The sequence below is a fragment of the Felis catus genome, chromosome B4 (assembly GCF_018350175.1).
Source record: "Felis catus isolate Fca126 chromosome B4, F.catus_Fca126_mat1.0, whole genome shotgun sequence".
NCBI classification, from domain to species: Eukaryota; Metazoa; Chordata; class Mammalia; order Carnivora; family Felidae; genus Felis; species Felis catus.
The window spans coordinates 35,357,154-35,384,159 of record NC_058374.1 but is presented as its reverse complement, the minus strand read 5'-3'; the positions used below and the strand labels follow the sequence as shown (position 1 = coordinate 35,384,159).

Here is a 27,006-nt window from a genome sequence, read left to right as displayed (position 1 = left end):
GCGGGTAGGGTGAAATCCGGGAGGCAGAGGCTGGAAGCCACGAGCCGGGTCGGGCAGTGGCAGGAGTCAGGAGAAGGGAGACGCGGCCCAACTTGGATAATCTGGGGAGTCCGGACAGGAAAGCATGCAGTCAGCGCTCCTCCAGAGGACGAGTCATCAGGAGGGAGACTAAGGAGCTGTAGTCGCGATGGCCGTCCTCCAGCGGACGTGGGGTAAGTCTCGGGAAATACGGAAGTCTTCGGCGCTGTGAGCACGCAGAATGGTCCGAAACCGGGTGCCTGCCCCCCAAGAATTCAATCTCCCAGAGTCGACGCCAACTGTGTGGGAAATGACTGCTCCTACTTCCTCCCCCGGAATCCAACTGAGAAATGGGTCGGAGCCGGCAGCAGCAGCCCCTGACTGAGAAAAAGAATGTCAGAACAGAGCCAGACAACTGAGCTGCCAGGGGTGGGAATAGAGGGGAAGGGAGTAAGAAATCGATCGGACTCCTTTGGAGTCTCGAGTTGGGGCCTGACGTCCAGGAACCGAGAAGAAAACGCAGAGAAGACTAACCAGGGGCGCGGGCAACGCGGGAAAGAGCTAAAGCCGGGCGCCACGGCTGGCGGGTAAGCGCGGAGATGAAATTTGCGAGCTGGCGGGAGCCGAGAGCTAGGAGAGGCGGTGGGCGGGGCGGCGGGAAGCTGGCGCGCAGGAGTCGAGCCCAGGCCCCGGGAGCGCGGGGAGGAGCGCGCACCTGGACGCACGGCCGGAGGAGGACCCAGCGGAGCGCTGGTCGGGCCAGAGCCCCGCCCCTCGGCGGCCCGCCCCCTGGGCGGCTGGAAGCCGGAAGCAGGCGAAGTCGAGCCGACTCGGAGCTTCTCGGCGGAAGGGAAAGTCCAGGGCCGGTCCCTCGCAGCGCCCCAGCCGCCGGGTCGCGAGCTCTCCGCGACAGTGCGGGGCCATGGGGACTCCGCGCCGCGGGCCACCAGTCGTCCCGGGGCCCCTGCTGGGACGGCTACTGCTGTCCCTACTCCTAAGCGGGCTGGCCCCGGTTCGCGCCTCCCCGCGGCTCCTGGACTACCCGGCACCGGTCTGCTCCCAGCAGGTGAGACCCCGACGCGCCCCGAGGTTACTGGGACGTGGGTGAGGGACAGAGGCGGTGGTAGCGGACGAGGTGCCCCAGGCCGGGCCGGCGGGAAGTCTAGGCTGGGGGTCTCGGAGCGGGCGCGCTCCGGAGGACACTCGGATTGGTGGGAGTTGAGGGGTGAAACCGAGAAGAGGGAGTTTGCGGGAGAGAAGTTCGCGCGGTGCGTGTTGCACAACCCGACCCGGCGTCCCGTGTGGGAGGCGGGAGCGCCGCCGCCGCCGCCGCCGCCGCCGGGGCCCCACGGTTCGGGGAAGGAGAGGGAGGCGCGGGGCCTGGCCGGAGAGGCTGGGCAAGGCCGGTTAGAAAGGGAGGCGGGGGGAGCCCTTCGGAGGAGTGGGGACTGGACCCGAGCGGCCTCCAAGCCGTGCGCCCTACAAATCCCCGCGGTGCCGGAGCGGGCCAGGACCCGAGGTCAGGAGACCCGTCCGGACCTCGGGAGCTTCCCTCAAAGAAGCCCCGCCAGCCCCCCGGCAACCTGATTAGGGGGAGGCTCTGAGGAGCTTGGGGGCCCCAACGGATCTCGGCTCCGCTATCCCCAGGAGGGACCCAGCGGTCCTAGAGCCCTGTGCTCGAGGCCGGACAGCCTGCGGGGGCCGAGGGGACGGAGCGGTGGGACGGGTACAATTGTGCGGAATGCAGCTGGCTGGCTCCGGGCAGCTGGGCAACACCTCCCCAGGGCGAGAAGCCCTAAGGACTGGGGAGAGGATTAAGACATCGCCCTTCCAGCTCCTCCACCACCGCCGCCGCCACCTTCATCCAGTTCGGACCCGTCAAGTAGTACCCCCAATGTGCCCTCGGAAAGTGACACACCCACCCGTCGGGTAGTGGCCTTCTGTGGAGGACCATCTTAAGGGGAAAAAAACAAACAGCAGATCACCTTGCTCACCTCCACAGCTTCTCCCCTCAGAAATGTCTCTTTCCTCCACTTTCTCTCTGGTTTCCTCAGCTCCCTCCCCTCCACCACCTCTGACCCAGTATCTGAGTCAGAGGATGTGAAACAACCAAAGATATGTCTCCTTATCTAATGTCATGGAGGATTTGCCAAAAGAGAGTGGAGAGGGAGTGACGATTTAGAAGAATTTTTTTTTATATGAATAATGTTGGGAAATGTCCTTGTGAGTCCCGCTTTTAGGCAAAGTAGGGGACTTGTGCTCAGCAGATCCTTCCCACAGACTTGGTATAGAACTGTTGTACCTAGAGAATTCGTGTTCATTTTCTCATGGCCGTTTGCCAGGTGTCTGAAAAATACAAGATACTGTTGCTCTGAACTGAAACTATGAGGAAACACCCCTGGGACCCTAATGTGCAGGGACTCAAATCATTTAGGATGGGGAAGAGGCTTGAAGGTGCTAACTATGGTGCAAGGCAGCCTGTAGCAAGGGCTCCTTGTGCAACCAGGAGTGTACAGAATTCCAGAGAAAGAAAAACTCTTTCCGGCTGGGATGTTCTTCAGGGCAGATAAGACATTAGGGCAGCCCTGAGGGGTAGTGGGAGCTGTCCAGGTGGTAGACAGAGGCTGAGCCCAGGCCCTTGGGTGAGCAGGATAAACTGTGTGATTGCACCAGAGAATGTGGCAGGAAAGTGAGAGAAGAAGCTAGAAAGGGAGGTAGGGACTCCATCATGGCCTGGTATAAGAGCTAGACTAAGTGTTTGATTTTAATCACTCAGTGGGAAGCTATTGAAAGTCAGGAGCAGGGCTGGAGACAGATACTTACCGGCCAAATTTGTTTGCCATCTCCTGTGTTCTGCCTTCCCTCCATCTTGCCTCTACATAGACACTTGGCTCACAGACCGCTCATCTCCATGAACAAACAGCTTCCCTGCTTCATCGACTAGTCTTTAAAAAGAAAGAAACAACACCCTTCAGATTTCTCTGCCTCCACTGGTGTTTGTGGATACAACGCAATATAGTGAGGGTAGGGGACACCACAAAAACTTGGCTTCAGAGCACCTAAATTTACATCCTGATTTCACTTTTAGAATCTCTGCAAGCTTAGCCAACGTAAGTGGCCTGCACCTGGGTTTCTTCACTTCCATAATGAAAGACCTGGATGAACCATCACAAAGTGTGTACCACTTTCCAGAATACAAATGTCTATCCAAAGCCTGGTTGGAGTTCTCGCTCAGTGACTCTCTCCCAAGACAGAGTAGAGCCTTCTACATACCTGTTCTGTGCTGCAAGCACAGGACTTGGGGCTTGATAAATATTTGTGGAATTAAAGTTGAATGAATGAATGAATGAATAAATGAATGGTTAGCTCTGCGGGAAGAGCAAGGGTAAACTGACACCAAGCATAGCACTATTTCTGGCTTCCTGGGTTTAGCACCTCAAAACCCAGATGACTCTGAGTTCCCCACAAAAATCAATACTGGAGAAACCATAAGTAATTGCATTTCCCTGGGCAGCCTACTGGTTGGCCCTTCCCCCTGCCTGGGCTTTCTCACAGGTTTGCCATGACTGCTAGCCAAGAGGAAAGCCCTCAAGAAAAGACAGTGACTTGGATTTGGTCAGCATGAGTGTTAACACACGATTTTAGAGACAGGATGTATGTTGTATTACAAATTCTTTTTTTTTTCTTTCTTTTTTTTTTTTTTTTTTCCTGAGCACTTTGTGGTTTTGACTTGTGGTAGAAAAACTGTTAGATTTAACCCTTATCTTCTGGTTGCCAGGCCACTCCTGGCGTAAAAAGTTGTGTTCTGTGGATGTTTTTTACATGGTATAAGCATTCCAGCAGTCAGGGTCACTGCTGGCAGTGGAACCAGCACAGTTAACAGGTTCCTTGACCATCATACCCAGCTCCTCGCTTTGACTGCTCACGGCGAGACTTCCATCTCGGTACTGTGATATCACATAGCAGCCAGCAGCCAAAAGCACATGGCAGTACCGTGCAGGGAAGAGGACACACCAGGTCAGAAGATATGGTCTCTGGGTCAAGCTTCCCTGCTCACCCACTCTGTAGCCCTGGGTCCACTCCACTGCTGTGGACCAATGTTCCTGCCTATAAAAGATCCTCCCCTCACAGGGTCATGTGATAATACGTGAGTGAGTGAGTGAGTGAGTGAGTGAGTGAGTGAGTGAAAGCAACAGACTACATGCGCTGTGGCTTTGGAAGGTACAAGGGCACTAACATTCACCTGTAGCTTTGTGGCAGGCACCCTGCCTGGGGCTAACATGCTAGCTTCATCCACACTCACAATAACCTGCCAGGCTGTGTGATTACATGCTAGTGGCCAAAGGTCACACAGCTAGTGAGTGCTGTACTGAGAATCAGAGCAGTATGTGGCTTCAGAGCCCGCTTTTCTTTACCAGGCACTTGGTAATGTTCATTACATGCACACAGTTAAACATAGTGAAATAAATTTCTTCCTTTTAATCTTTACCACTATGGATAGAGAATACTGGCTTACCTGTTGTAGGTGTCCCTTTTTTTTTTTTCAATGTAGACAGTATAGCAGTGATTAAGAGCATGGATTCTGGGGGTGCCTGGGTAGCTCAGTCAGTTAAATGTCTGACTCTTGGTTCCTGCTCAGGTCGTGATTTCACAGTTTCGTGGGTTCAAGCCCTGCATCAGGCTCCGCGCTGAGTGTGGAGACTGCTTGGTATTCTCTGTCTCCCTCTTTCTGCCCCTCCCCTCCTCGTGCTGTCTCAGTCTCTCTCAAAATAAATAAACTTTAAAAAAAAAAATGAGCAAGGATTCTGGAGCAAAACTACATGGGTTTGAGTGTTAGCTCTATGGGATCTTGGGCCACTTAGCTGACCTCTCTGTGCCTCGGTTTTTTCATCAGTAAAAATGGAACTGAGCCTGGGTGGCTCAGTTGGTTAAGCAGTTAAGCATCCAACTTTTGGTTTCCGCTCAGGTCATGATCTTATAGTTTGTGAGTTCAAGCCCTTCATCAGGCTCTGTGCTGACAGCTTGGGATTCTCTGTCTGCCTCTCTCTCTCTCAAAAATAAATAAATAAACATTTTTTTAAATGGGATAATGGTACTTACTTCATAGGACTATTATAAAGATTAAATGAAATATGTGTATAAAGTGCTTAGCATGATGCCTGGCACAAAAGAAGAACTCAGTAAATGTTAGCTGCTACCAGTGCCATCTTCCTCACCAACATTCTTTCTCAGATTTCTGCAGGAGGGCTAACATAATGCCATTCACAAGCAAGTAGCTCATAAATAATATTCTGATCCAACTATCTTTTTTAAAGTGGACATTTGAAGTAAAGAAATTTGGGATGATTTGTTGGAGGAGAATACAACAAGATCTGTCTCAGTAGCATTCAGAGAAGAGCCTGAATGCATTTTTTACATCATTTAAGACATCACACTAAAGGAAATTCTACATGGAAATTAAAAGGAAAAAGTCTGCTATTCCTTCCCCTAAACAAATTAATGTTTTCATCCGTTTATCTCACTGTTTAATCCCTTCTTTTGTTTGGAGTAATGTCCTGAATAAAAGTCTGTCTTTTAATTAATTCTTATCAAGGTAATATGTAGTAATCCTATGCTTGATTTGGCAGCATGTATAATATCATGGTGATCCTTTTAAAATTATACTAAGACCTTTAAAACCAAAAACATCAGATCTCTGTCCCAGCCCTCAGCACTTCCTAAAACTGTTTTCCAGAGATGATCACATATACTTCTTTTAGTTTTTTGTTTTGTTTTGTTTTGTTTTGTTTTTATTTTAGAGAGAGAGTACATGTATGCACTTGTGGGAGCACACAAGCACAGGCAGGGGAGGGGCAGAGGGAGAGAGAGAGAAAATCTTAAGCAAACTCCATGCTAGCACAGAACCTTATGTGGGGCTTGATCCCAGGGTCATGAGATCATGACCCAAGTCGAAATGAAGAGTTGGATGTTCAGCTGACTGAGCCCCCCAGGTACCCCTAGTGTTTTTTTTCCTCTGGCATTTGCCTCCACATTTCTAAATGTACTTACACTGTTTTTTCTTGACTTGTCAATTTTAGATATTACCTATTGACTCATAACATAAAAATTTAAATTTCTTATACTTCTGCTCCCACTGCTTCTCCCAGCATCCCCATTGTAGTTACATCACAATCTCAATGAAATCCATGGGGTTTATACCAAGTAAGTAATATTCACTGCTGAGGCAAATAGGTGCCCTTTGATTATATTTATTTTCTGGTGTAATTTCTTTTCCTCTGTGAGATGATATTTCTTTTAATTCTTTATCTTCCATAATTTTCCATATAACTAGTTTTTTCTATCAGATTTGTCATACACTGTTTTCCCCAAACATCAGATATCCCATCAATTTCATTTCCTCATCCCCCAAAGAACTCCCTCCTGGAACCCCACATTCTCCAGCTTGGACCTGGACTTGCACCACGGCACAACTATCATACTAGATAATCTGTCCTGTTTACAGTTCCCATGTCCTGGACCCTATGATTTCCTTCTCAGAGCTTAACTACCTTATTTTGCTGGAACATATCCTCCTGCAGTTTCCTAAGAAAATGCATAAGGATATGAGGGAAATATATACACATACATGCCCTCACACTTTTTTGATTAATTTGGCTGGTTATAAAAATCATGGATTAAAGATCATTTTCCCTTAGAATTTTGAAGGCATTGATTTGTTGCCTTCTGGCAAACAGTACAGATGCTAAGAAAGCCAATGCCTTCCTGACTGTGTGGTACCTATTTTTTCCCCCTCTGGAAACACTTAGGGTCTTCTTTTTTATTCCTGCTATTCCAAAAGTTTCATGAAGTGGGGCCTTGGTCTGGGCCTTTTTTTCAGGCCATTCAATGAATGTTTTTAATTTGGAAATATGTATCCTTTAGTTCTGGAGTGGATTTTTTTGCTTTTTAATTTTTTCCCCTCTGTTTCCAGTATAACAGTCTTTGGGAAATCCAGTTAATCATACTTTGATTTCCTGAATTGATTCCTAAATATTCACATATTTTCTCTGATTTCTGATTGTGCTTATTCTACTTTCAGAGAAATTTCCTGAATTTTGTAGCCCAACTCTTCTATGGAGTTTTTTATTTCCAAGGTTCATTTTTATTCCCAGCTTGCTCATTTTACCACAGTATCCTGTCCTTGTCCATGTCCTCTCTTATCTCTTTGAAAGTATTATAATTTTGTTAGTTTTAATTTTATTCTGTTCCTACCATTGTCTTATTCCCTTCACGAGTATTTTTTTTTAATTTGTATGTTTTGATCTATTTCTCATACAGGAAACCCTTCTTAAGTATCTGATACTCTTTGGCTGTCTGAGAATATTTTAAGAATGAGGTCCTAATCATGATGAGCACTGAGTAACGTATGGAAGTGTTGAGTCATGATATTGTACATCTGAAACTAATATAACACTGTATGTTAACTATACTGGAATTAAAATGAAAAACTTAATTAAAAAAATTTTTTTTAAAGAATGAGGTCCTAAAAAGCTGATTACATACTCTGTGTAGATAGGGCTTATTGGTCATCAGACTTTAATATAGTGGGTCAGGCTAACGATGAACTTGCCCTGTCTATCAGTGGACTCTTTAATGTCAGCATCTGGAGGTCCTTTCCCAGGGGTTGGCTGCCAGCATTCTGAAATCAGAGCAGGGAAAAAGAGGCTGAAGTTCCCAACATTCTCTATGTAGACCTTCACTTTACCACACCCCCTTCAGTTCCTTTGTTTATACTACCTCCCCAGATACCTGATACCTTTAAGACCTGGTTCTTTAAAAGATTCTGATGAGCCATTGGCTTCTTTCTTGTCTCATTCCCTTCTGTAGCAAGGAACTCAGATGCAAGTTCCTCCACTTGGCCTGAGCCAGTCGTCCACTCCTCCTTCCTCTTTGGCTTTTAAAAATGTATTCACTTCTTTTGTCCACTGGTGTTTCCTCTTTGTCCTTGAAAATTTATAAAATTTTCCCTTTCCTAGAATTTTCATATGGTTCGGGGAAGGGGAAAAGATATATGTACATGATCAACATGCCACAACCTCTAATGGAATTTATTTTTCTATATTTCTATTTTCTACATTTCACTTATATGCACATTTTTTTCTTCTGTTTAAATCTTTTCCCCTTTATCTTCCCTCTCTCCATCTCTTCTGCTTCCATCCCTTTACAGTAGCCAATGTGTTAACAGCCTGCTATATATCTGTCCACATATTTTCATATGCTCATACAATCATATTCAAACACATGTAAATATATGGGAAGGGTTTTTTCATCACTTGTTTCTATTGAAAATTGGGTCATATGATAAAAAGTTCTTTGCAACTTATTCTTCTCACTCATCAACACATCTTAGCCATCACTCCAGGTCAGTAGATTTCTATGTAACTAATTCTCTTTAGTATTTACATAATATTCCATAGTGGAGAGCAGTCTATCCAACCATTTGTCTTGATGGATAATGAGATTTAAACTAGATCTCACATTATTCAGCCGTTCCCTATTGATGGGCATTCAATACCACAGAACAAAAGGATAAGTTACCCAATTTTTAAAGATAGCACAAAGATAATTCTAAAACTTGATAAATTAGGGGCACCTGGGTGACTCAGTCAGTTAAGCATCTGACTCTTGATTTCAGCTATGCCCTGGTCCTAGGAGTTTCCGGTGGATGGAGAAATGAGCTTGTGCTTGGGAGGTAATCTCCTCACCAGCCAGGAAACAGAGTGACACTAGAGTGAGCAGACAGCTAGTAGATTTTGTTGAATATGTGAGGAGAGCCTAGCAGGGTTTTGATGGCCCTGGGTAATGATAACTCATCACCAGGAGCTGGACAGGCTACAGAAAATCTGGACCCCATGGGCTCATGAACTGGTGTCCCAGATGCCCAGGTATGGATGAAATGGTGTGCTTGAAGTCAATCCTGGAGCATGCTCAAGTATATCATCCCTGTATCCACTTTATGAGTGAACCCTGGTGGCACAGCATCTTACCCCTCCCATCTTTAGCCCTGTCTCTCTGCTCTTTTTTTTTTTTTTAAGTTTATTTATTTTGAGAGGGAGAGATAGTGCATGTGCCAGCACAAGCAGGGGCTGGGTAGGGGGAGGTGGGCAGAGAGAGAGAGAGAGAGAGAGAATCCCAGGCAGGCTCTGCATAGAGCCTGATGCAGCGCTCAGACTCAGGAACCCATGAGATCCTGACCTGAGCCAAAGTCCAACGCTTAACTGACTGAGCAACCTAGGGGCTCTCTGCTCCCTTTACAGAAAAAGGTGGGTGCTGACCCCAACACCCTATTCACACACATATACCAAATTTCGGTGTTGTCCCGAAAATCAAAAATCGTATTTCTGATCTGCTTTGACATCCAACTTTCTGTCCCACAAGCCATGATTGGTCCGTTTTGCCAGTTTAGATAACTAGAAACAACTGCGTCTGAGTTCTTCCTTTGCTCCACTGCCAAATCTGAATACATGGAGATCACCGTAATAATAATAGCTTCCATTTTTTGAGTGCTTACTATATGCCAAGCTCCAAGGAAGGGCAGCCAGTAATTAAAGAGCAACTATTATGTGCCCAACACTGGACAAATATTGTCTCATTTAGCAGGCAATGACATAGTTCGCTGGGCACTACAGCCAACAAAATTCCTCATAACGATTTTCTTAGGGCTTCTAGTAGGCTGCCTGTTTAACAGTCCAGGAGCACTGTATTACTTTATTTAATTGCATCATTAATACACAAATACATTTCTGCCTTTTGAAATTTTTTGTAATAGAGATATATTAGAAGTGGAAAGTAAGGGGCTTCCTTAAACCTACACCACCATCACCACCAGCCCATCCCCTGCCCCATGATCTTTATATTTGTGTCATTTGATTTTCAACAATGCTGTGAAGTTAGTGTTATGGGTATTCTGATTTTACAGTTGAAGAAATCAAGGCCTGGCAATGTTTGATATCTTGCCTAAAGTCACTTAGCTGGTAAGTGGTGGGAAGGTGGCTGAGCTCCAGGGATGTGTGTGTGTCTTCCAAAGTAGAGTCAGCTGGCCAAACTCAAGCCCAGTAATCACATCTCCTATTGTTTGTAATTGGGGCTTCTAAATTCGGCTCCCCAGAGCTCCTCTGGGTTAGAGAGTTAACACAGATTGCCAAGTGGGAAGCGACATAAGGTAATATCTGTACTTAGGTCTTCTGATCTATAAAACAGGGCAGAGGGCAATACTTAATCATATGTGTATGAGGGTTAGTGAAATAATATATCTAAGTCACCCAGAACAGGATCTAGCACCTAAAGGAGCTTGTAGAGACTTGGTGAATTTTCCATAACTGATTCTGTAACGAGGGATATAGTTTCTGTTCCCTCCTCTTACAGCACTGTTATCCAGATGGGAGACGGGAAGTTGCTGGATATTTAGAGGCCTCTTCAGCAGGGTGCCCCAAGAGAACCCTCTCAGTGTCTTTTAAAATTGGGAAGTTCCTGGCTGTTACCAGTTACTCAGAAAATGCCCTTTCTGTTTTGCCAGCCACTGTACCCACTGCCATCCTGTTTCTCCTGTCCAAGGATAGGAGTGCAGAATAAGAGAAGTGTGAGGAGAATATGGTTCCCTGCCCCAAGAGCGGCCTGAAGTGGGAGTGGGTGGCTGTGTACATTTTATCCTTGAGAAGGAGCCAAGGGAAGCATGGGGAGCCTGGCTGGTGAACTACCATTCTTTCACAGCTGTAATTACCTCCTTCTTTTTTTCCACAGGGGCTAAACTGCGTAGTCAAGAATAGTAAGTCATCTGTTTTTGTTAGTCTTGTCATTGCCTTGTTAATAAAATGCTAACCCATGCTGATCTCCGACAAGAGTGCTACCAGTCCACTTTGTTTTGGGATAAGGGTTACAGCCCTCAGCAGGAGGTGCCCTTGGGAATCCAGGATGTGTGTACCTGTGCTTCCTGTCAAGAATATCCATTATGCAAAAGTCCAAAAGTGAGAATCAGAATTGTCGTTTGGGTTTTGAAAATATTATCTGGGGTGCTGCCCTGGTGTATCTATAATACGATTTGATTTGCCAGAGCTTGTCACTGTCAGGCGAGAGACATCTGTGGTGTTGGTCCTGTTTTGTGTTTTATTTCAAGAAGGAGGCACATACTTCAAGTGTCTGTGCTAATTAGAGACCCCTGGCATATAAAATGAATCAACTTTTATCACTACCCCATCCTTCCTGTACTCCCATTTCACTGCTTTATCTCAAAACCAAGTTTCATGCTTTGTCTTCTCTCTTAACATGCCCTTTAGACTTCAGAGATTTGCAGTGACCCAGACAAGCTGGAAAGGGGTGAGGGCAGTGTGGTGAAGCCAAGAACCCAGCTAAGGGTCGCAGGCCCCTGAACGTTTAAGATCTAGCTCTTTGGAGCCACTGCTGGCGCATCTTGCCTGCATGCCTCATTCTTTTGCAGTTTCTTCAGGTTCTTGCAGAACATGGAGGTCTCTAATTTTTGCTTTTTCTGGCTCCAGGTACCTGCCTGGATGACAGCTGGATCCACCTTCGAAATCTGACCCCTTCATCCCCAAAGGATGTCCAGGTCCACCTGGACTTTGTCCAGACCCAGCATGGAGACCTACTGCCTGTAGCTGGCATCAGATGGACCCTGCAGACAGATGGTGAGTGGGCATGTCAGATTCTGCCTGGGAGATTCTACCTACCTCCAGGTGAATCCACAGACTAGACCATACGGCTCTCCCACCAGACTCAGAATTGGGTTCCCAGTCCTATGCTCAGACATGAGGGCCCAGATTTCATGCTGAAAGGCTCTATCATTTCATGCAATACATGAATACTTCTTCAGCATTTTAGATATTAACCAATGATGGTATCTTCTCAACCCACCATCCTTCCTTCAGCCTAAAATCCTTATCACCCTGGAAAAGGAAGTCAAATGGTTAATTCTCTGACTGCAGTACCAAATATTTATTGGAAAATGGTAACACATTTGCCAGCCTGCTTTTCCTCTTAATTTAGGGGCTGGCTTTTTTTTTTTTTTTTTTTTTTTTTTTTTTTTTTTTTGTAATCTCTGCTATACCCAACATGGGGCTCAAACTCACAACCCCAACCAAGATCAACAGTCACATGCTCTTCTGACTGAGCCAGCCAGCTGCTCCTAGGAGTTGGCATTTTTTAAAACAACACCCTTCCCCCAAAAAACCTTCTCCAGGGATAGAGAGTTGTATGACAGAACAAGAGCCAGCCCCACATTTGTGACCAGGGCCTGGGGGAGGTTATCCTCTTTATAAGTCTCCAGCCTCTGGGTGCCTGCCCCAGCCTATCCAAGGATTGGGACAGCCATGTGTGACACCTGTACCATGTTGCCAACATCCCAGCCACAAATTTGCACAGCCTTTGCCTCTAGCCCAGTATAAAGTTTCATTTGTCCTTGCCCAGCTGGGAGGTAAGTGTCAGCAAGGCAGGAGGCTAACTCAGGCCCAAGAGTGAGCAAAAAGTAACAGGAAGTGGAGGGTTAGGTACAATGTGCAGATTTTCTTTTAAGAGTGAGTAAGCATAACAGATGGGGAAGTACCACACCCCGCGGTTTGTGTTTGTTGATCTACATCTGTTTGTCTCCTCTCCTCCCTCTGGCCTGCAGCCAGCATCCTCTACCTGGAGGGTGCAGAGTTGTCTGTCCTGCAGCTGAACACCAATGAACGTTTGTGTGTCAAGTTTGAGTTTCTGACCAGACTGAAGCATCATCATAAGCGGGTAAGTGTCCGGCTCTAGAGTGGATTGTGTTCCTCTGGTGACAGTGAGGAACAGAACATGTTTCCAAAGACTTCCCAGACATACCCACCTGGCTTTTGCTTCCAACTGTAACTAGATGTTCATTATAAAGAGAGTTGAATGGGAAGGACTTCCACGGCCCCACCTCCTGGTCTCTTTCTTTGTAACCAAATTAACCTAGGGCCTGCCTCCAGGAAGAAACAGCTTTGCCCGGCCTAGAGAACCACTGTGACTGGGGCACAGGCCAGTGAGTTCTGCAGCGGTTTCCGTTTATTTGGCTGCTCACTGCCCGATGGTAAAATGTTCATTCTCATTTAGTTTGCTTAAAGTATGGTCCTTGGCGGCATCCGCATGACCTGGGAACCAGTCAGAAATGCAGAATCTAGGGCGTCACTCCAGTCTTCCAGAATCAAACTGTAAGGGCGGGGCCCAGCAATTGGTGTTGAACAAGCCTGCCCAGTGATTCTGGTGCAAGCTCCAGTGTGCAAACTGCTGGTTGAAATCTGCAAAAGTACCTGTTTGCAGATCCCCCACAACCACAAGCAGCCAAGACAGATCCCTTCTCCTGTATGTAATTAGGACCCTCAAACTTGACTGCCAGGTGGATGGTGAGGACCACGTGCCTAGATCAAGTTAGAAGCAAACCGCCCCCCCACCACTAACCTCTGTCCACCACCAGGATAGTTAGAATGAGAAGTGGAATCAATGCACATCATCTGCACCATCCAGAAAAAAAATATCTGCACACCTTCTGTTACCTGTACAACAAAGGTGCCTACAGATGCAGACTCAGTGGGGATCTGTAACCCTCCCTCTGCACTTTCCTGCTCCAGAGCATTCTCAAGAGATCCCTGGTTTTCCCTTAAGGAGGAAGAGTCATTTAACAAATGGTGTTTAGCTGCCTCTTGGTTTTTTTGTTTTTTGTTTTTTCACATATTGAATGATTCCATTCATATGAAAAGCCCAAAATAGGCAAAGGCATAGAACTGCCTCTTGTGTGCTAACTCTCCCAATAGCCCCAAGTCCTCTGGCTCGGCTCCCTTGCGCTGTAGTTCTGGAGTTTGAGAGGGCTCACGATGGAGGAGGACTATTTTGGCTTTCCCAGATTCTCTGGCATATGACACTACAGTCTACTGATGAGGGGCCAGACTTTTTTAAAATAGGCAGCAAAGACCAGAGGAAACAAAGAACAAAGAAATGCCTCCCTCTGATTTGGGATCTTGCTTTGGTGGTTGTTTTCTTCTCCCATTTCACTGATCTTTTGAGGGCGGGTGGGCTTGGAGTTCTTTCGGTGAGAAGTGTGTATGTGACCTTTCCAACCTCCCCTTCCTCCCTCTTTTCAGTGGCATTTTACCTTCAGCCACTTTGTGGTAGAACCTGGCCAGGAGTATGAGGTGACTGTTCACCACCTGCCCAAACCCATCCCTGATGGTGACCCAAACCACCAGTCCAGGAACTTTCCCGTACCTGGTAAGAGCACCCTCCCAAGCCATTCCCTTCACCACTCAGCTCTTGGAGAAGAAACCAGCAGGTGGCTCAGACATCAGCCTCCCTGCTCAGCTGGACTGTGACTGCCATTACAGCATGTGATACCTACGGAATAAACAGATGCCACAGTTGGGGAGCTCCTGCCCAACTCCCCAGCTCCCTCCCCCTGAAGGGTCAGAAGGACAAGCCACTCTTGAGAGAGTTTTAACTCCTGCTTCTAGTCTGGTTCCAGCTCTCGTCACCTTGCTCTGCACCTTTTTCTTTTTCATTCCCCACTTGTCCCCACCTGATTCTTCACTTTTTACCCCACATCCTACCTGCATTTATCCACCACCATCCCATGTGTGATACCGTCTCCTCTTCCCCCACTAATCCATCCTGCCTAAGAAGACTGCTGGGTTTATCTTCTAAACCTTTAATGTGTGTGCACCATCTATTTCTCTGTCCTCCCCAGAATCTCAGCCACAACCTACAACATTTCTCATTGTTCAAAGCCAACTACATATGGAAACCCAGCCCCCTTGAGGACAGGGTCTGGGGCTTGCTCAGGGTCTGTGCAATCTCCAGAACCACACAGTGCCTTGCATATAGTAGGTCATCAGGAAGTGCTTGTTAAGGATGATGACAGTCTTCTCCATTCCTAGAGCACTCCACATGGGCACATGCACACACACATACACACACACGATCTGCTTACCCTGCTTTATTTTTCTTCATGTTACCCATCACTCCCTGACATACTATCACCATATATTTGTGATGTTACATTATACTGTTTGTTTTCATTGGTCTTTTCTACTGGAATGTGCTCTCCAGAGGGCAGGGACTCTATCTTATTCACCACTGTCTAAAACAGTGCCTGGCACAGATTGGGTGCTCAGTAAGTGCTTGTCAAATGTGTGAATCCCCCCAGTCCCCTCGCTTGTTCCTGCAGTAGACTCAGTGACTGTCAGTCTACAGCGATTCATACCTATCACATGTCTTCTTAAACCAAAGTGAAAATGATACAGTCAATGCCATTGGGGAAGGGAGGTTAGGAAGATGTTTCTGAAGCAGTGGTCCTCAAGGCAATCCCTGGGCCAGTGGCATCATCAAATTACCTGGGAGCTTGTTAGAAGTACAAATTTTCAGGACCCCACCCCAGACCTGACTAAATCAGAAACTACCCATGATGATGCACAGGAAAGTTCGAGAAACACTGCTGTGGAGGAACAAAATGTTTCTGCCCCTGTCAAGAGTCAGAGGCAACCCACAGAGAAAGCTGGAGGTGGGAGGAGGATCCGGAGTGGGCTGAGATTCTTGGGTCACTCAGAGCAAGCTCAGGAGGAGTACAGTTGAGTCTGGAAGGTTCCCTGAGAGAGGAAGGAGGAGACAACCAGGTCAGCCCTCAGTTCTGTGGGACCTCTGGCTAATGGCAGCAGTGCTGTCTGGGAACTGGCTTTGAAGGGCCCATCTTTGAAGCCTCCCCAGAAGGAAACAGGTTGTATCCCTGGTGTTGGGTGTCTGGAAGAGCAAACTTTCTAAGGCAGAGGCTTAGTTGTTTCACCTTTTTCTGGGTTGATAGGCTGCGAAGACCCCAGGATGAAGATGATCACACCATGCGTGGGCTCAGGTAACCACACCTGGCGGTCTTGCTGGGGGAGCTTTGCCCAGGAGCATACACATGCACGCATGCCCTCCCCTCACTCCCAGCCTGTGTCTGCGCCCTGAGCAGGCAGCCTGTGGGACCCCAACATCACCGTGGAGACCCTGGAGGCCCGCCAGCTGTGGGTGAGCTTCACCCTGTGGAATGAATCTACCCATTACCAGATCCTGCTGACCAGTTTTCCACACACGGAGAACCACAGCTGCTTCCAGCACACACTGATGGTGCCCGAGGTAATGTTGCCACTGCCCTGACCCCTCCAGTGTAGTACCATGCTGCCTCCCTCAGCCTCAAGTCTCCCTCCACTGTCAGGACAGAACCTTTGCCAGAAGCCCAGCGCTCAGTACCATGCTTAGTCAACCCCAATCCTGCGCATCTGTTTTTTTTCTTTCCTTCTGGTACGTGGTTGACGTAGAATCAGTTCTGTGGTTGATCTTTCCTTTGTCTCTTATAGTTGATTCTGCAGTTGATAGAAATGTCATTGATCTCTGCCCTGCTCACCTCCCCCGTCCTTTTAGTTCTTCCTTCCCCACAGTGTCCTCTGTTCTTTTTGTTGTTGTTTTCCACCTATTCCAAAAAGGATCTGAATATTTTTAAATGTGGGTATTAAGACAAAGGGGAAATAAAGATGAGGAAGTAAGATGGAACCAGGGTGCAGTTACTACTGAAAATATGTGTCAGGCCGTTGGTTATGAACACAGATTGTCCCCACGATGCCAGCAGCAAAAGCAAAGAGAAATTCCAGTTACTAGATGTGTTCACGAATTAACAATGAACCAGTTGCCCTAGGGAAACATAGCCTTTCCTGGAACAGAAACCCAAGAAGCATTTGTGTGTGTGGCCTTCCTATGGGGCACAGTGGACAGCGATGCCAGAGTTCTCAGCAGCCACCTGCAGCACTTTCTCACCCGTCCTCTCCTCTCCCTACAGCCTGCGTACCAGGACTCCCGCCAGCGGTCCAATGTCACGCTCACCCTGTCAGATTCTAATTGGTGCTGCCGCCACCGAGTACAGGTGAGTGAGTGTAGTGTGCACAGGTGTGGGAGCACGTGCACAGGTAGCGTTCCTAGAAGGGCAGACTAGGAAAGGAGGGCGGCTCAGGGACTCGTGCTCTCTCTGAGGACCTGGCACCGTGCCCCACTGGGCCTCCCTGCCTGGTGAGGCATCATGTCCACCTTCCCCAGCCCTTTCTCCCAGATTCACCTGGCCGGGCTTCTTTGGCCCCTGTAGCTGATGGGCGATCTGTCCGACAGCACAGGGAGGTCCTGGAGCAGCCAGCCAGGTGTGTGTCCTCAAATAGCCTGCTGGCGAGAAAGCATTAGTAGAGGACCCCAAGTCTCCCCAGCATCTCAGGATCCCTCTCTCTGCTCTCACAGATCCAGCCCTTCTTCAGTAGCTGTCTAAACGACTGCCTCAGACACTCCATAACTGTACCCTGCCCGGAAATTCCAGATCCTCCAGGTAGGAAGTTTATGGCTGCTCTGGGGCATTTTAGGGGGTGAGTGTGAATGAAGTCAACACCTTGAGCTGAACCCTGACCTGGTTCTAAGGGTGGGGGCGGAGTTTAATTTTACTTAGAGTTACTCAGGCCTGCAATGTGGGGCTCTAAAGACACTCCTGGGTTGGACTCCTGACTGCCTTTCATTAGCTATGTAGCCGTGGGCAAAATACTTAACCTTTCTGATCTTCAACTTTTGAGACTGAAAAAAACAGGAATTGTTACTGTCAGAGAGTTGCAGTTATGAACCATGTACTGAAGGAAGTGTTTTACCATGTCCACTTTCAGTCCTCACAAATTGTGACTCTTCATACTGTGAAGCAGAAGGTCCTTTCCGCAGGTTCATAGATGAGGAAATAGAGGCACAGAGATGTTCAGTAACTTGTCCAAGATCACACACCAAGGAAGTGGCGGAGTTTCAGCTTCTGGCCTGAGGGCCAGAAGCTCGGCAGCCTGTTCCCTCCCCCTGCACCGCTGCCAACCTCCCACTCATAAGCCACCCACCCCCTAGCATGTGGCTACAGCCAAATGCAGACCAGAAAGCAGCAGACATTGCATTGGCCTGGAGGAGAACCTAGCCTCCCGGTTGAGAGTTGGGTCATCTCTTAATAGACCGACAACTTGGGTGTTCCATGTGGATGTTTCCACTTAGTTTACCGGGCATTTGGAGTGCTAGTGCAGGGCCAAGGTCACTGCCAGGCCCTCAGTGGGGGCAGTGATGGTTCTTGTGGTCACTGCTAATAACTAAGAATACTGTTTTCCCTTTGTTCTCACTGCAGTCTCAGTCACAGGTAAGCCCCACTCTCCTTCCCGTAGCGCTGTAGGAGTCCGCAGGGGCCATTCCCCAGGGGCCACGTGAGATGTCCCTGACTGAGCCTTGGATGGAGCCAGGCAGACAAGGCTGAACCAAGAGGCCAGCCCAGGGGTGGAGATCATCACTGTGTCATGGTGCAGGCCAGAGTGGACAACCCAGGGGCTGGGCCCGGGGGCTGGGGGAGCTCAGGGCTGGCATAGCAGACCCCCTCTGCTACATCACTCATGCTGTTCTGCTTACCACAGACTATATACCCCTGTGGGTGTACGGGTTCATCACGGGCATCTCCATCCTGCTGGTGGGTTCCGTCATCCTGCTGATCATCTGCATGACCTGGAGGCTACCCAGTAAGGGGCAGGGGCTGTGGGGGTGGGTCATGGGGTTTTCCCCTCTGTTCCTCTCTTTATTCCTATGTCCCCTTCTTTCTGCTGCAGTCTCTGTAAGGCTGTACTAGGAGGGCACCCTTCAACCCCAGCCTGAAGAACAGAACTTGCCTCTTTTAGGCCACACCAAGCTCAGTTGTCAAGAACTCAGCCTGCAGGAAGGCTGCCCTGGGCTCAGATACCAGCTCCACCACTTACTACCTGGGCAAATTACTTAATTCTCTGAGCCTCAGGTTCCTCTTTTATAAAGTGGAATTTATAAAGATACCCACATCGTAAAACAAATATAAGGATGACATGAAATAATGTTTATATATGAATTCTTAGCATAGAGCCTGGCACATATTTGCTCAACATATGTTAGCCATAATTATATTTATTGCTACTAAAATTAATACCATTAAAACAAACTGGATGGAAGGAGCTAGGGTAGAATTTCCCTGCATCAGACATGATCAGCCAGGCAGGTGGGAGAACCTGAATGACTCCATCCTGCAGCCCCCAGACTTGTACATCCTAGGTCAGGGAGAATGGTGAAGGGGCAGCATGGTGTGAAAAGAAGGCTCTGGGTAGACGCAGAACGTACAGGTGTGGGTCCCAGCTCTGCCTCCCTGCTTTGCAGGCATAGGCAAATTGCTTAACAAACCCTAGATTTGATCTTCCCTTCTGTAAAATGGGATAACACCTCCCCCTCAGGGGTGTGTAAGGATTGAATGATCTGGCCAAGTTCTGAGCAGGAGAGAACAAGGGCCTTTAGCCTAGGGGCTCAGCCTTTCCCTGCCACCCCACCCCCACCCCCCACCCTCCGCATTGGGCCCGGGCCCTTCCTTCAGTAGTCTGGGAGCTGTTTCCACACATTCAAGTCTCGTCAGGAGTAGGTTTTATTAATTATTATTTATTGTGTGATGGGAAGAACGCCAGACCAGACACTGGAAGACCCAGTGAGAGAGCTCTTCTCCACAGGATTGTTGGGAGGGTCAAATAAGTTAACATCTCTGCAAACACTTTATAAACTGTAAAGCTCCCTACAGACACCAGAGAGGCTTTTGCTTCATTTCTGTTGTTGCACTTCTGACCTTTTACTGAAGTGCCCCACGCCACACTGACACGAAAGGACACATGAAGAAGAAGACATGAAGGAAAGTTCACTCATTTAACTATCTTTTGGTAGTTCCGGTAAAGGGCCCAAAAGGTGGGGATTGAAATGAAGGTTCTGCATGTCTTCCTTGGCCGTCGGGGTTTCCGTTCACCCTGCCATGTCACTGGGGAGCCAACTCCTGCACCACAGCTTCCCTCTTTGTAGCTCAGGGGGAACAGTTGCTTAAGAATGTTGTTTCTCTTCCTCACCTCAAAAATACTAGGAGGAAATGTTGTAAACCGGCCTGGTGGGGGCTACTTCTGGAGATGTGTTGTAAGCCTCTGGCAAGGACACTTCTGAGGAAGAGGCTTTCCCTGCAGTGGGGTGTTTCTCAGAAGCAGCCCAGCTGTGGAGAGGAGAGGAACCAGGGCTACAATGAGGGACGTGGGTGGAACTCCCAGTCACCGCTCTGAGGGCCCCTGCTGGGTCAGTGCTGCCAAGTGCTTGTGACCCCTGCTGACTATGTTCAGTGTGCCAGACACTTCACATATACAGTCTCATTTAATCTGTGCCACACAGACCCATTTTACAGAGGAAGAAACTGAGTTTCTGAGGCATGGGTAACTTTCCCAGATCTCACAGCTGTTCGTGGCTGACCTGGGATTCACACCTGAGTGACTCCACACAGCACAGGGTCCTGCAAAGGCCCTGAAGTATCTAATAACTGCCCTCCCTTATCATTTGCTCTGTGTCAGGGGTGTGACAGCATGCCATCAGGTGCCCTTGTGAATTGGTCCCTATTTCTCTTCCAAAAGAGCTGCTCCAGTGTATTTTTGTTTCTTTCAGGGTCTCATGAAAAATACGGGAATGACACCAAATGTACAGGTCAGTATTTCCTGGTGTGGGTGGCCTCTGTTTGGTGTGTTTTGCTGTCAAAGGCTTGATGGAGGGTTCTCTTGAGAGACATGGGTGGGTTGCCTTCTGCATTTTAACTCCTGAGCTCCTTCAGGAGACCTCCCCGTAAGAGGACCTGCTTCCTAGTACCACCACACAGAGGGGACCTCAAATACAAAGCTAAGATAACATTTTTTAAATCACTTGGACAAAGAAGGAAGGGAAGGGACCATCTTTTATAAAAAGAGGTCCTACCTATAACAGATATTTGTATTCCATAGGCAGGCCTTTGTGTCTCTTTTTCTTTTTAAAGTATCGGCTAAAGGCCAGATAGGAATCTTGAGAAAGAAATTCACTGTCCCAGAAGGGGTCAAATTGTGATTCTTTTCAGGCAGCCAAAATGGGCAAAATAGCAACATTGGTTTATTCAGAGACCTCAGTTGCATTACTTCGGCTAGGGAGCCAATCTCTTCCTGGTCTAGGGTGCTCCTGGCCTGACCCATTAGGAGTTCTGTCCCTGGCCTGTGGTTTGAGGATCATTACAGATGCACACCTGAACCTGTGGGCCTGGTTTTCCTTGTTTCCCTCAGATGTCCTGCCCAAGAGCAGCCTGACGCCCCCACCCCTGAAGCCCAGGAAGGTCTGGATCGTCTACTCAGCTGACCACCCCCTCTACGTGGATGTGGTCCTAAAGTTCGCCCAGTTCCTGCTCACCGTCTGTGGCACCGAAGTGGCCCTCGACCTGCTGCAGGAGCAGGTCATCTCAGAGGTGGGGATCATGACCTGGGTGGGCCGCCAGAAGCAGGAAATGGTAGAGACCAACTCCAAGATCATCATCCTGTGCTCCCGAGGCACCCGCGCCAAGTGGCAGGCCATCCTCGGCTGGGAGGAGCCTGCTGTCCAGCTTCGGTGTGACTGCTGGAAGCCCGGGGGTGACCTCTTCACAGCGGCCATGAACATGATCCTGCCAGACTTTAAGAAGCCAGCCTGCTTCGGCACCTACATTGTCTGCTACTTCCGTGACATCAGCAGTGAGAGTGATATTCCTGACCTCTTCAACATCACTCCCAGGTACCCACTCATGGACAAATTTGAGGAAGTTTATTTCCGAATCCAGGACCTGGAGATGTTTGAACCCGGCCGGATGCACCGCGTTGGGGAGCTCACGGGTGAGAACTACCTCCGGAGCCCCAGTGGCTGGCTGCTGAAGGAGGCCGTGGAGAGGTTCCGGGAGTGGCAGGCTCAGTGCCCTGACTGGTTCGAGCGCGAGAACCTTTGCTCCGCAGAGGACCAGGACCTCCCATCCCTGGATGAAGAGGTGTTTGAAGAGCCGCTGCTGCCACCGGGAGGAGGGATCATCAAGCAAAAGCCCCTGGTGCAGGAACCTGCCTCCGAGGGCTGCCTGGTGCTCGATCTGCGCGTCTGTGAGGAAGGAAGGGGAATGTCCCGGCTGGAACCTCAAGTTCAGCCCCAGGGAGAGCCGACAGCCCTGATGCTCCAGACAGAGGTGCTCCCTGTGGATGAGGCGCCTCCAACTCAGGCAGTGCAGCCTGTCCATCAAGCCACCGGGAGCAGCACAGCCAGCCGCTTGGCCGTGGTAGAGGGAGATGAGGCCTGGCCGCTGTTGGAGGGCCACGGCCCTCGGCGGAACAGCATCCTTTTCCCCGTGGACTCAGAGGACCCGCCCCTCTGCAGCACGCCTAGGACATCGCCCAACCACCTCCCGGAAGACGTGAGGGAACAGCTCGAAGGCCTGATGTTCTCACTCTTCCAACAGAGTCTGGGCTGCCAGGACCAGGAGGGCTGGGAGAGCGCTGCAGCAGCCCTCAAAGACCTGTACGCTCCCTGTGAGGATGGGCAGCGACAGTCAGTGCAGTCCGACCAGGGCTACATCTCCAGGAGCTCCCCACAGCCCCCTGAAGGACTCCTGGAAATGGAGGAGGAGGGAGAAAATCAGGACCTGGGGAGGTCGGCCAAGCAGCTCTCGCCTGAGGACCTAGAGAGCCTGAGAAGCCTCCAGCGGCAACTTTTCTTCCAAGAGCTTCAGAAGAACTCTGGCTGGGACGGTGTGGAGCCCGAGATGCCATAGGGCCTCTTTAGACCCCGAGTGTTGGGAGAAGGGTGCATGTATGTACACAAGTGTGCACGTGAGTGTATGTATGTATACATATGTCCGTGTGTGAAATGTTTGCCTTTGAAGTGTTAACCTCTTGATCCCTGGGCATCCCCCTTAATTTTCTTTCTCTGACCCTCTGGTCATGATGTCTCTTCCCCACAAGAATCCACAGCCCATTCCCAGGAGCTAGTGACAAAGTGTCCTTGAGTCTCCACCATTCATTCATTCGTTAATTCTTTCATTCATTCAGCGTTTATCTTGCACCTCTTATGTGCCAGGCATCTGAGATACAAAGGTAAATTGCAGGAGATACTGGCCCCGGCCACGGAGGGGCTTAACATCTAGTGAGAGCAACAGATTAGTAAACAGGATGGTCATGAGCGAAGTAAGGCCATAGTAGAGGTCTGCCCAGGGCTATGAAAATACAAAGAAGGGAAACCTGGGCCAAGACACTGTGGTTGCAGAAGGCAGCAGGTGGGGTGAGGGCTGGAGCAGTAAGAGAGGTGGTGGAGAGGCAGCTAGAGCCCCAGTTGGAGAAGGCATGTGGGCCAGGCTGGGGTTTGGGACATCAGCCCTGTGGCCTGGGATTCCTTTGATATGGGAAGCTGCTGCTCTGCAGAGAAGGAGGCTGAGGACCAGACATACCTGAAAGCCACCTCAGCTCAGTTTTGGAAAGAGACAGGATGGAAATGTGTGGTGTGAAACCTAACAGCATTCAACGGGGAGAAAACTCTGAAATCCTGAGCCCCTGTTTTGGCACTCAGTCAAAGACAGGGTCTTTAGGGACTGCGTGAGCGGGCCCCTGGACAGCAGCCCCCCATCCGCACACCTCTTGCCCCCCGTGAGCACAGGAAGCACCAGAGCTGGGCGCCCAAGACTGAGTATGAGATACGGACCTCACATCAGGGTGGGCAGAGAGGGGCAGGGCAGGAGTTAGAGGGCTGGCAGAAGCAGGCCTCTTTGAGGAGAGAGTGTACCTCTCTGTCTTTAAAAGTCTGAGTTGGTTCAAAGAGGAGAGATGCTATGGCCCAGTGTTTGAAGAAGTGGTTCCTGAAAGTGCCTCCTTTGGAGAAACTGAAGGCTTTGTCCCTCTGGGGTCCTGGCAAGCACACTGGGATGCCATCTGCCCCTGGAATGGAGTCACAGCTCCAAGCTTGAGTGAAGGGGTGAGGATTCTGGCACGTAATGGGAAACCAAGTATCACAGGTTACCTGTGTGTATGCCACACCCATGCATATGTGTGCACAAAAGGAAGATTATCAATAAAAGAATGAATAAATGTGTTAACTCTGGTTAGAATTCTGGGTAGTTACTTTGAGTTCCATGTTACTATGGGTCAAGAGTTCCTAGCTGTAGAGTCCTTTCCAGTGGTGCGATTTCACCTCATAGTGGCAACGGCATCAGGCCTAAGTCCCAGACAGAGTGTGGCCCGTACACAGCCTGACAGCAGGACCAGGTAAGGTGTCTGTGCACCTCCAGAATACTTACATTGACACCTAATCCCCAGTGTGACGGTTGTGGAGGGACAGGTGATGAGGTCACGTGGATGGAGCCCCAGACTTCCTCCCTTCTGCCACGTGAGGGCACAGCGAGATGGTTTGTGAACCAGGAAGCATGCTCTCACCAGACACCCAATCTGCCAGCTCGTTGATCTTGGACTTGCCAGCCTCTAGAACTGTGAGAAATAAATTTCTGCATTTATAAGCAGCCCAGCCTATGGTGTTCTGTTAAAGCAGCCCTAACAGACTAAGAAGGGAGAAAAGGAACTGAGTTCTCCCAGCTGCCAGCCTCGCAGGCTCCATCTCTCCTCCAATAAGCTGGGTCCAGATGCCTACCAGCCTGTGGTGTTTCCCCAGCTTCTAGGAAGCATTAAATGTGCAGAGTGTGGAATACCACCGTGGGCTCTTCCTTGCTGGAGCCAGGGCTCTCTGTGGTGGCAGAATGGCCCTAGCCAGTGTAGTGCTGGTGCCCAGAAGACATTCCCATTTGAATTGCATTCCCCACAAACCTTGAATTCTAGCTTTGCTGGCCTCTGAGGCTAAAATGTCCTCAATTAGCATTGTTCACTAAGTCCTGTTTATCTCCAGGGCTGCTACTTTTCTTCCTAACAGCTTTGTTGAGATACGATGCACATACCATACCATTCACAGCTGCCCCCATGCAGTTCAATGGCTTTTAAGAGTTCAGACTTCAGCAACCATCAGCATAATCAAGTTTAGAACATTTTTCTTACCCCCAAAAGAAATCGAAATCTAGCACTCCTTAATCCTCACCCCAACCTCCCTAAATTCCTCATCCCTCTATAGATTTCTCCATTTTGGACATAACATGTAAGTGGAATCATGAAGTCCCCAGGCTTCACCCTTTCTTTAATGTTCTTCCCTGGCTCCTCCCCTGTTCCCTGCCCTACCCTAAAGCCCCAGTCTCATAATGGTCTTTCCAGCATAAATGCTGGAAATTCTGTCAACCTGTGGTGTCTGCTGTCAGCCAAATGCCAAGAGCTTCAAGAGCATGTATAAATAAAGCCATGCCTTTCTTTTCATACTATTCTGAAACATGGCTAATAAAATCCTACTTCACCCAGAAACACCATTCCAAGAACAGATGTCCTCCAAGCTGTGACTTTCCTACCACTCAGGCCCTCTCCTAAATAGAGTGCAGAAGTGGCTCAAGTGGGTGGGAGGACCCACAGTCAATATACGACCGAAGCCTGCAGTGGAGTAGCTGTGACTGGTGTCCGGCCCAAGTCTGCATGCTTGCACCAAGCCAGCTTCCAACTTCCAAGTGGACTTGCCTGCTGTCTTGTTCCTAGTTTAAAAAAAAAAAAAAAAAAAAAAAAAGAGGCAGTAGGGATGATTAAATGGTGATGTAGACATTGTTCAATACAGTGCTTTCCAACTCAGCTTCCAAAACCAGTTTTTCTTTTCTGCTTAGGAAGGACCTCAGAGGTGTCCAGGCTTTCAGGGAGTTGTTAGTCACTTAAACATCCATTCAGCAGTTTGAGCTGGGATCTCTGCATGGCAGGCTATGATGGATTTTACTGATTTTCTGCTTATCTTTGAATATTAAATAAGGCATAAGGGAGAGGAAGATGCACTTACAATGCAGTGGAAAGTTTTAATCCTGTGTCCTTTAGCTTTGCAGTTGGTGCGCTCCCGTCCCAAATACACAAGGGCAGTGCCAGGTGCCATTCTGCCCCAGCATTTCCTGAAAAGACCTGTCAGTTAAGGGCCACAAGACACAGGCTGCTTCAGGCTGTGCAAGAAAGTAAGGGCCCAAATATGCGTGAGCTTAGATTAAAGCAGAGCTGGTATTCCAGCTCCAGCTGTGGGTCTCAAGCCAGGGATCTGGAAAGAGATTTTTTTTTTTTAAGTTATTTACAGAGAACAGGGGAAGGGCAGAGAGAGGGAGAGAGAATTTTTTTTGGGGGGGGGGGTGGCGCAAGTGAGTGAGGGGCAGAGAGAGAAGCAGGGCTCACCTGAAGCAGGGCTCGTGCTCACCCGATGCAGGACTCGAACTCCTGAACCATAAGATCATGACCTGAGCGCAAATCAGATGCTTAACTCACTGAGCCACCCAGGCGCCTGAGAGGTTCTTTAAAAAGAGGCAACCCAAGGGCTGGTTAGCCCAAGGTTAACCCAAGTCTGGAACCCTGGCTCTGCTGCTTGCCAGCCATGTGGCTTACCAAGTAATAATCCTCCTTAGGTCTCAGGCTGCAGGATGTGCAGCAGGGGCTCCTACCTCATAGAGGTCTTGTGAGGAGTGGCTGGAACGTGCATGTGAATCACTTGGGTGTGTCCTGCACACAGGAGCACTCAGTAGTACATGATAGTACTCAGTACACGGTAGTACTCAGTATGTGGTAGTACTTAGTACACAGGAGAAATCAGTACATGGTACTACTCAGTACATGGTAGCCATCACACCATCCAGGTGTTGCTACCCCTACCCACTGCTGCTCTTGTGAGGAGTCCAGGGGCTCCCTTAGGTCTCATCGTCTTTTAGCAAGGAGCACTCTGACCTGATTTGGGTCAGAGCAGTTTAGGAACCTCACTGTTTATCTAGCTTCTCTTCTGTTGCTATGGCTTTCTCACTATAGTGTTTGCTTTTTCAGATTACAAAAGTAATATCCAATATTCTTTATTATGAGAGAATATAAAATAAAGCAACTGCCCCCAGCCCGTGGGTACAGGCTGCGAAGTTGGGGTGCCCACTCATGGCCTCCCACATCACTCCTAAATGGCTTCAAGGTCCATCTTCTTGCTTTTGGTCTCCCCTCCAGC

The 27,006-nt window shown here is 48.8% G+C and overlaps 2 protein-coding genes and 1 long non-coding RNA gene across 4 annotated transcripts in view; 1 reads left to right on the top strand and 2 right to left on the bottom strand.

The window, feature by feature from the left end:
• LOC102899890 overlaps positions 1-2,078 on the bottom strand; it is a 34,733-nt gene extending 32,655 nt beyond the window's left edge. Inside the window, exon 1 of the mRNA XM_045061156.1 lies at positions 2,013-2,078. The gene's annotated coding sequence lies outside the window, so the exon portion shown is untranslated. The remainder of the gene's footprint in view (positions 1-2,012) is intronic.
• Positions 810-24,430, top strand: IL17RA (interleukin 17 receptor A). Of its 2 annotated transcripts, XM_023256595.2 has the most exons (13): positions 810-1,084; positions 10,798-10,822; positions 11,550-11,696; positions 12,677-12,789; positions 14,151-14,277; positions 15,860-15,907; positions 16,010-16,173; positions 16,871-16,954; positions 17,317-17,401; positions 18,218-18,229; positions 18,498-18,599; positions 20,560-20,598; positions 21,198-24,430. In XM_023256595.2, the coding sequence occupies exons 1-13, from the start codon at positions 941-943 to the stop codon at positions 22,694-22,696; spliced, it is 2,589 nt and encodes an 862-aa protein (XP_023112363.2). In that variant the 5' UTR covers positions 810-940; the 3' UTR covers positions 22,697-24,430. The 2 variants fall into 2 exon arrangements, with proteins under 2 accessions (XP_023112363.2, XP_023112364.2); XM_023256596.2 differs by lacking the exon at positions 18,218-18,229.
• LOC123386505 lies at positions 22,813-26,192 on the bottom strand. The gene is made up of 3 exons (XR_006600455.1): positions 25,825-26,192; positions 25,414-25,531; positions 22,813-24,398 (listed from the first exon to the last, which is right to left on the bottom strand). It is a non-coding gene; the product is annotated as an uncharacterized LOC123386505 (long non-coding RNA).
• Positions 26,193-27,006: the final 814 nt, after the last annotated feature.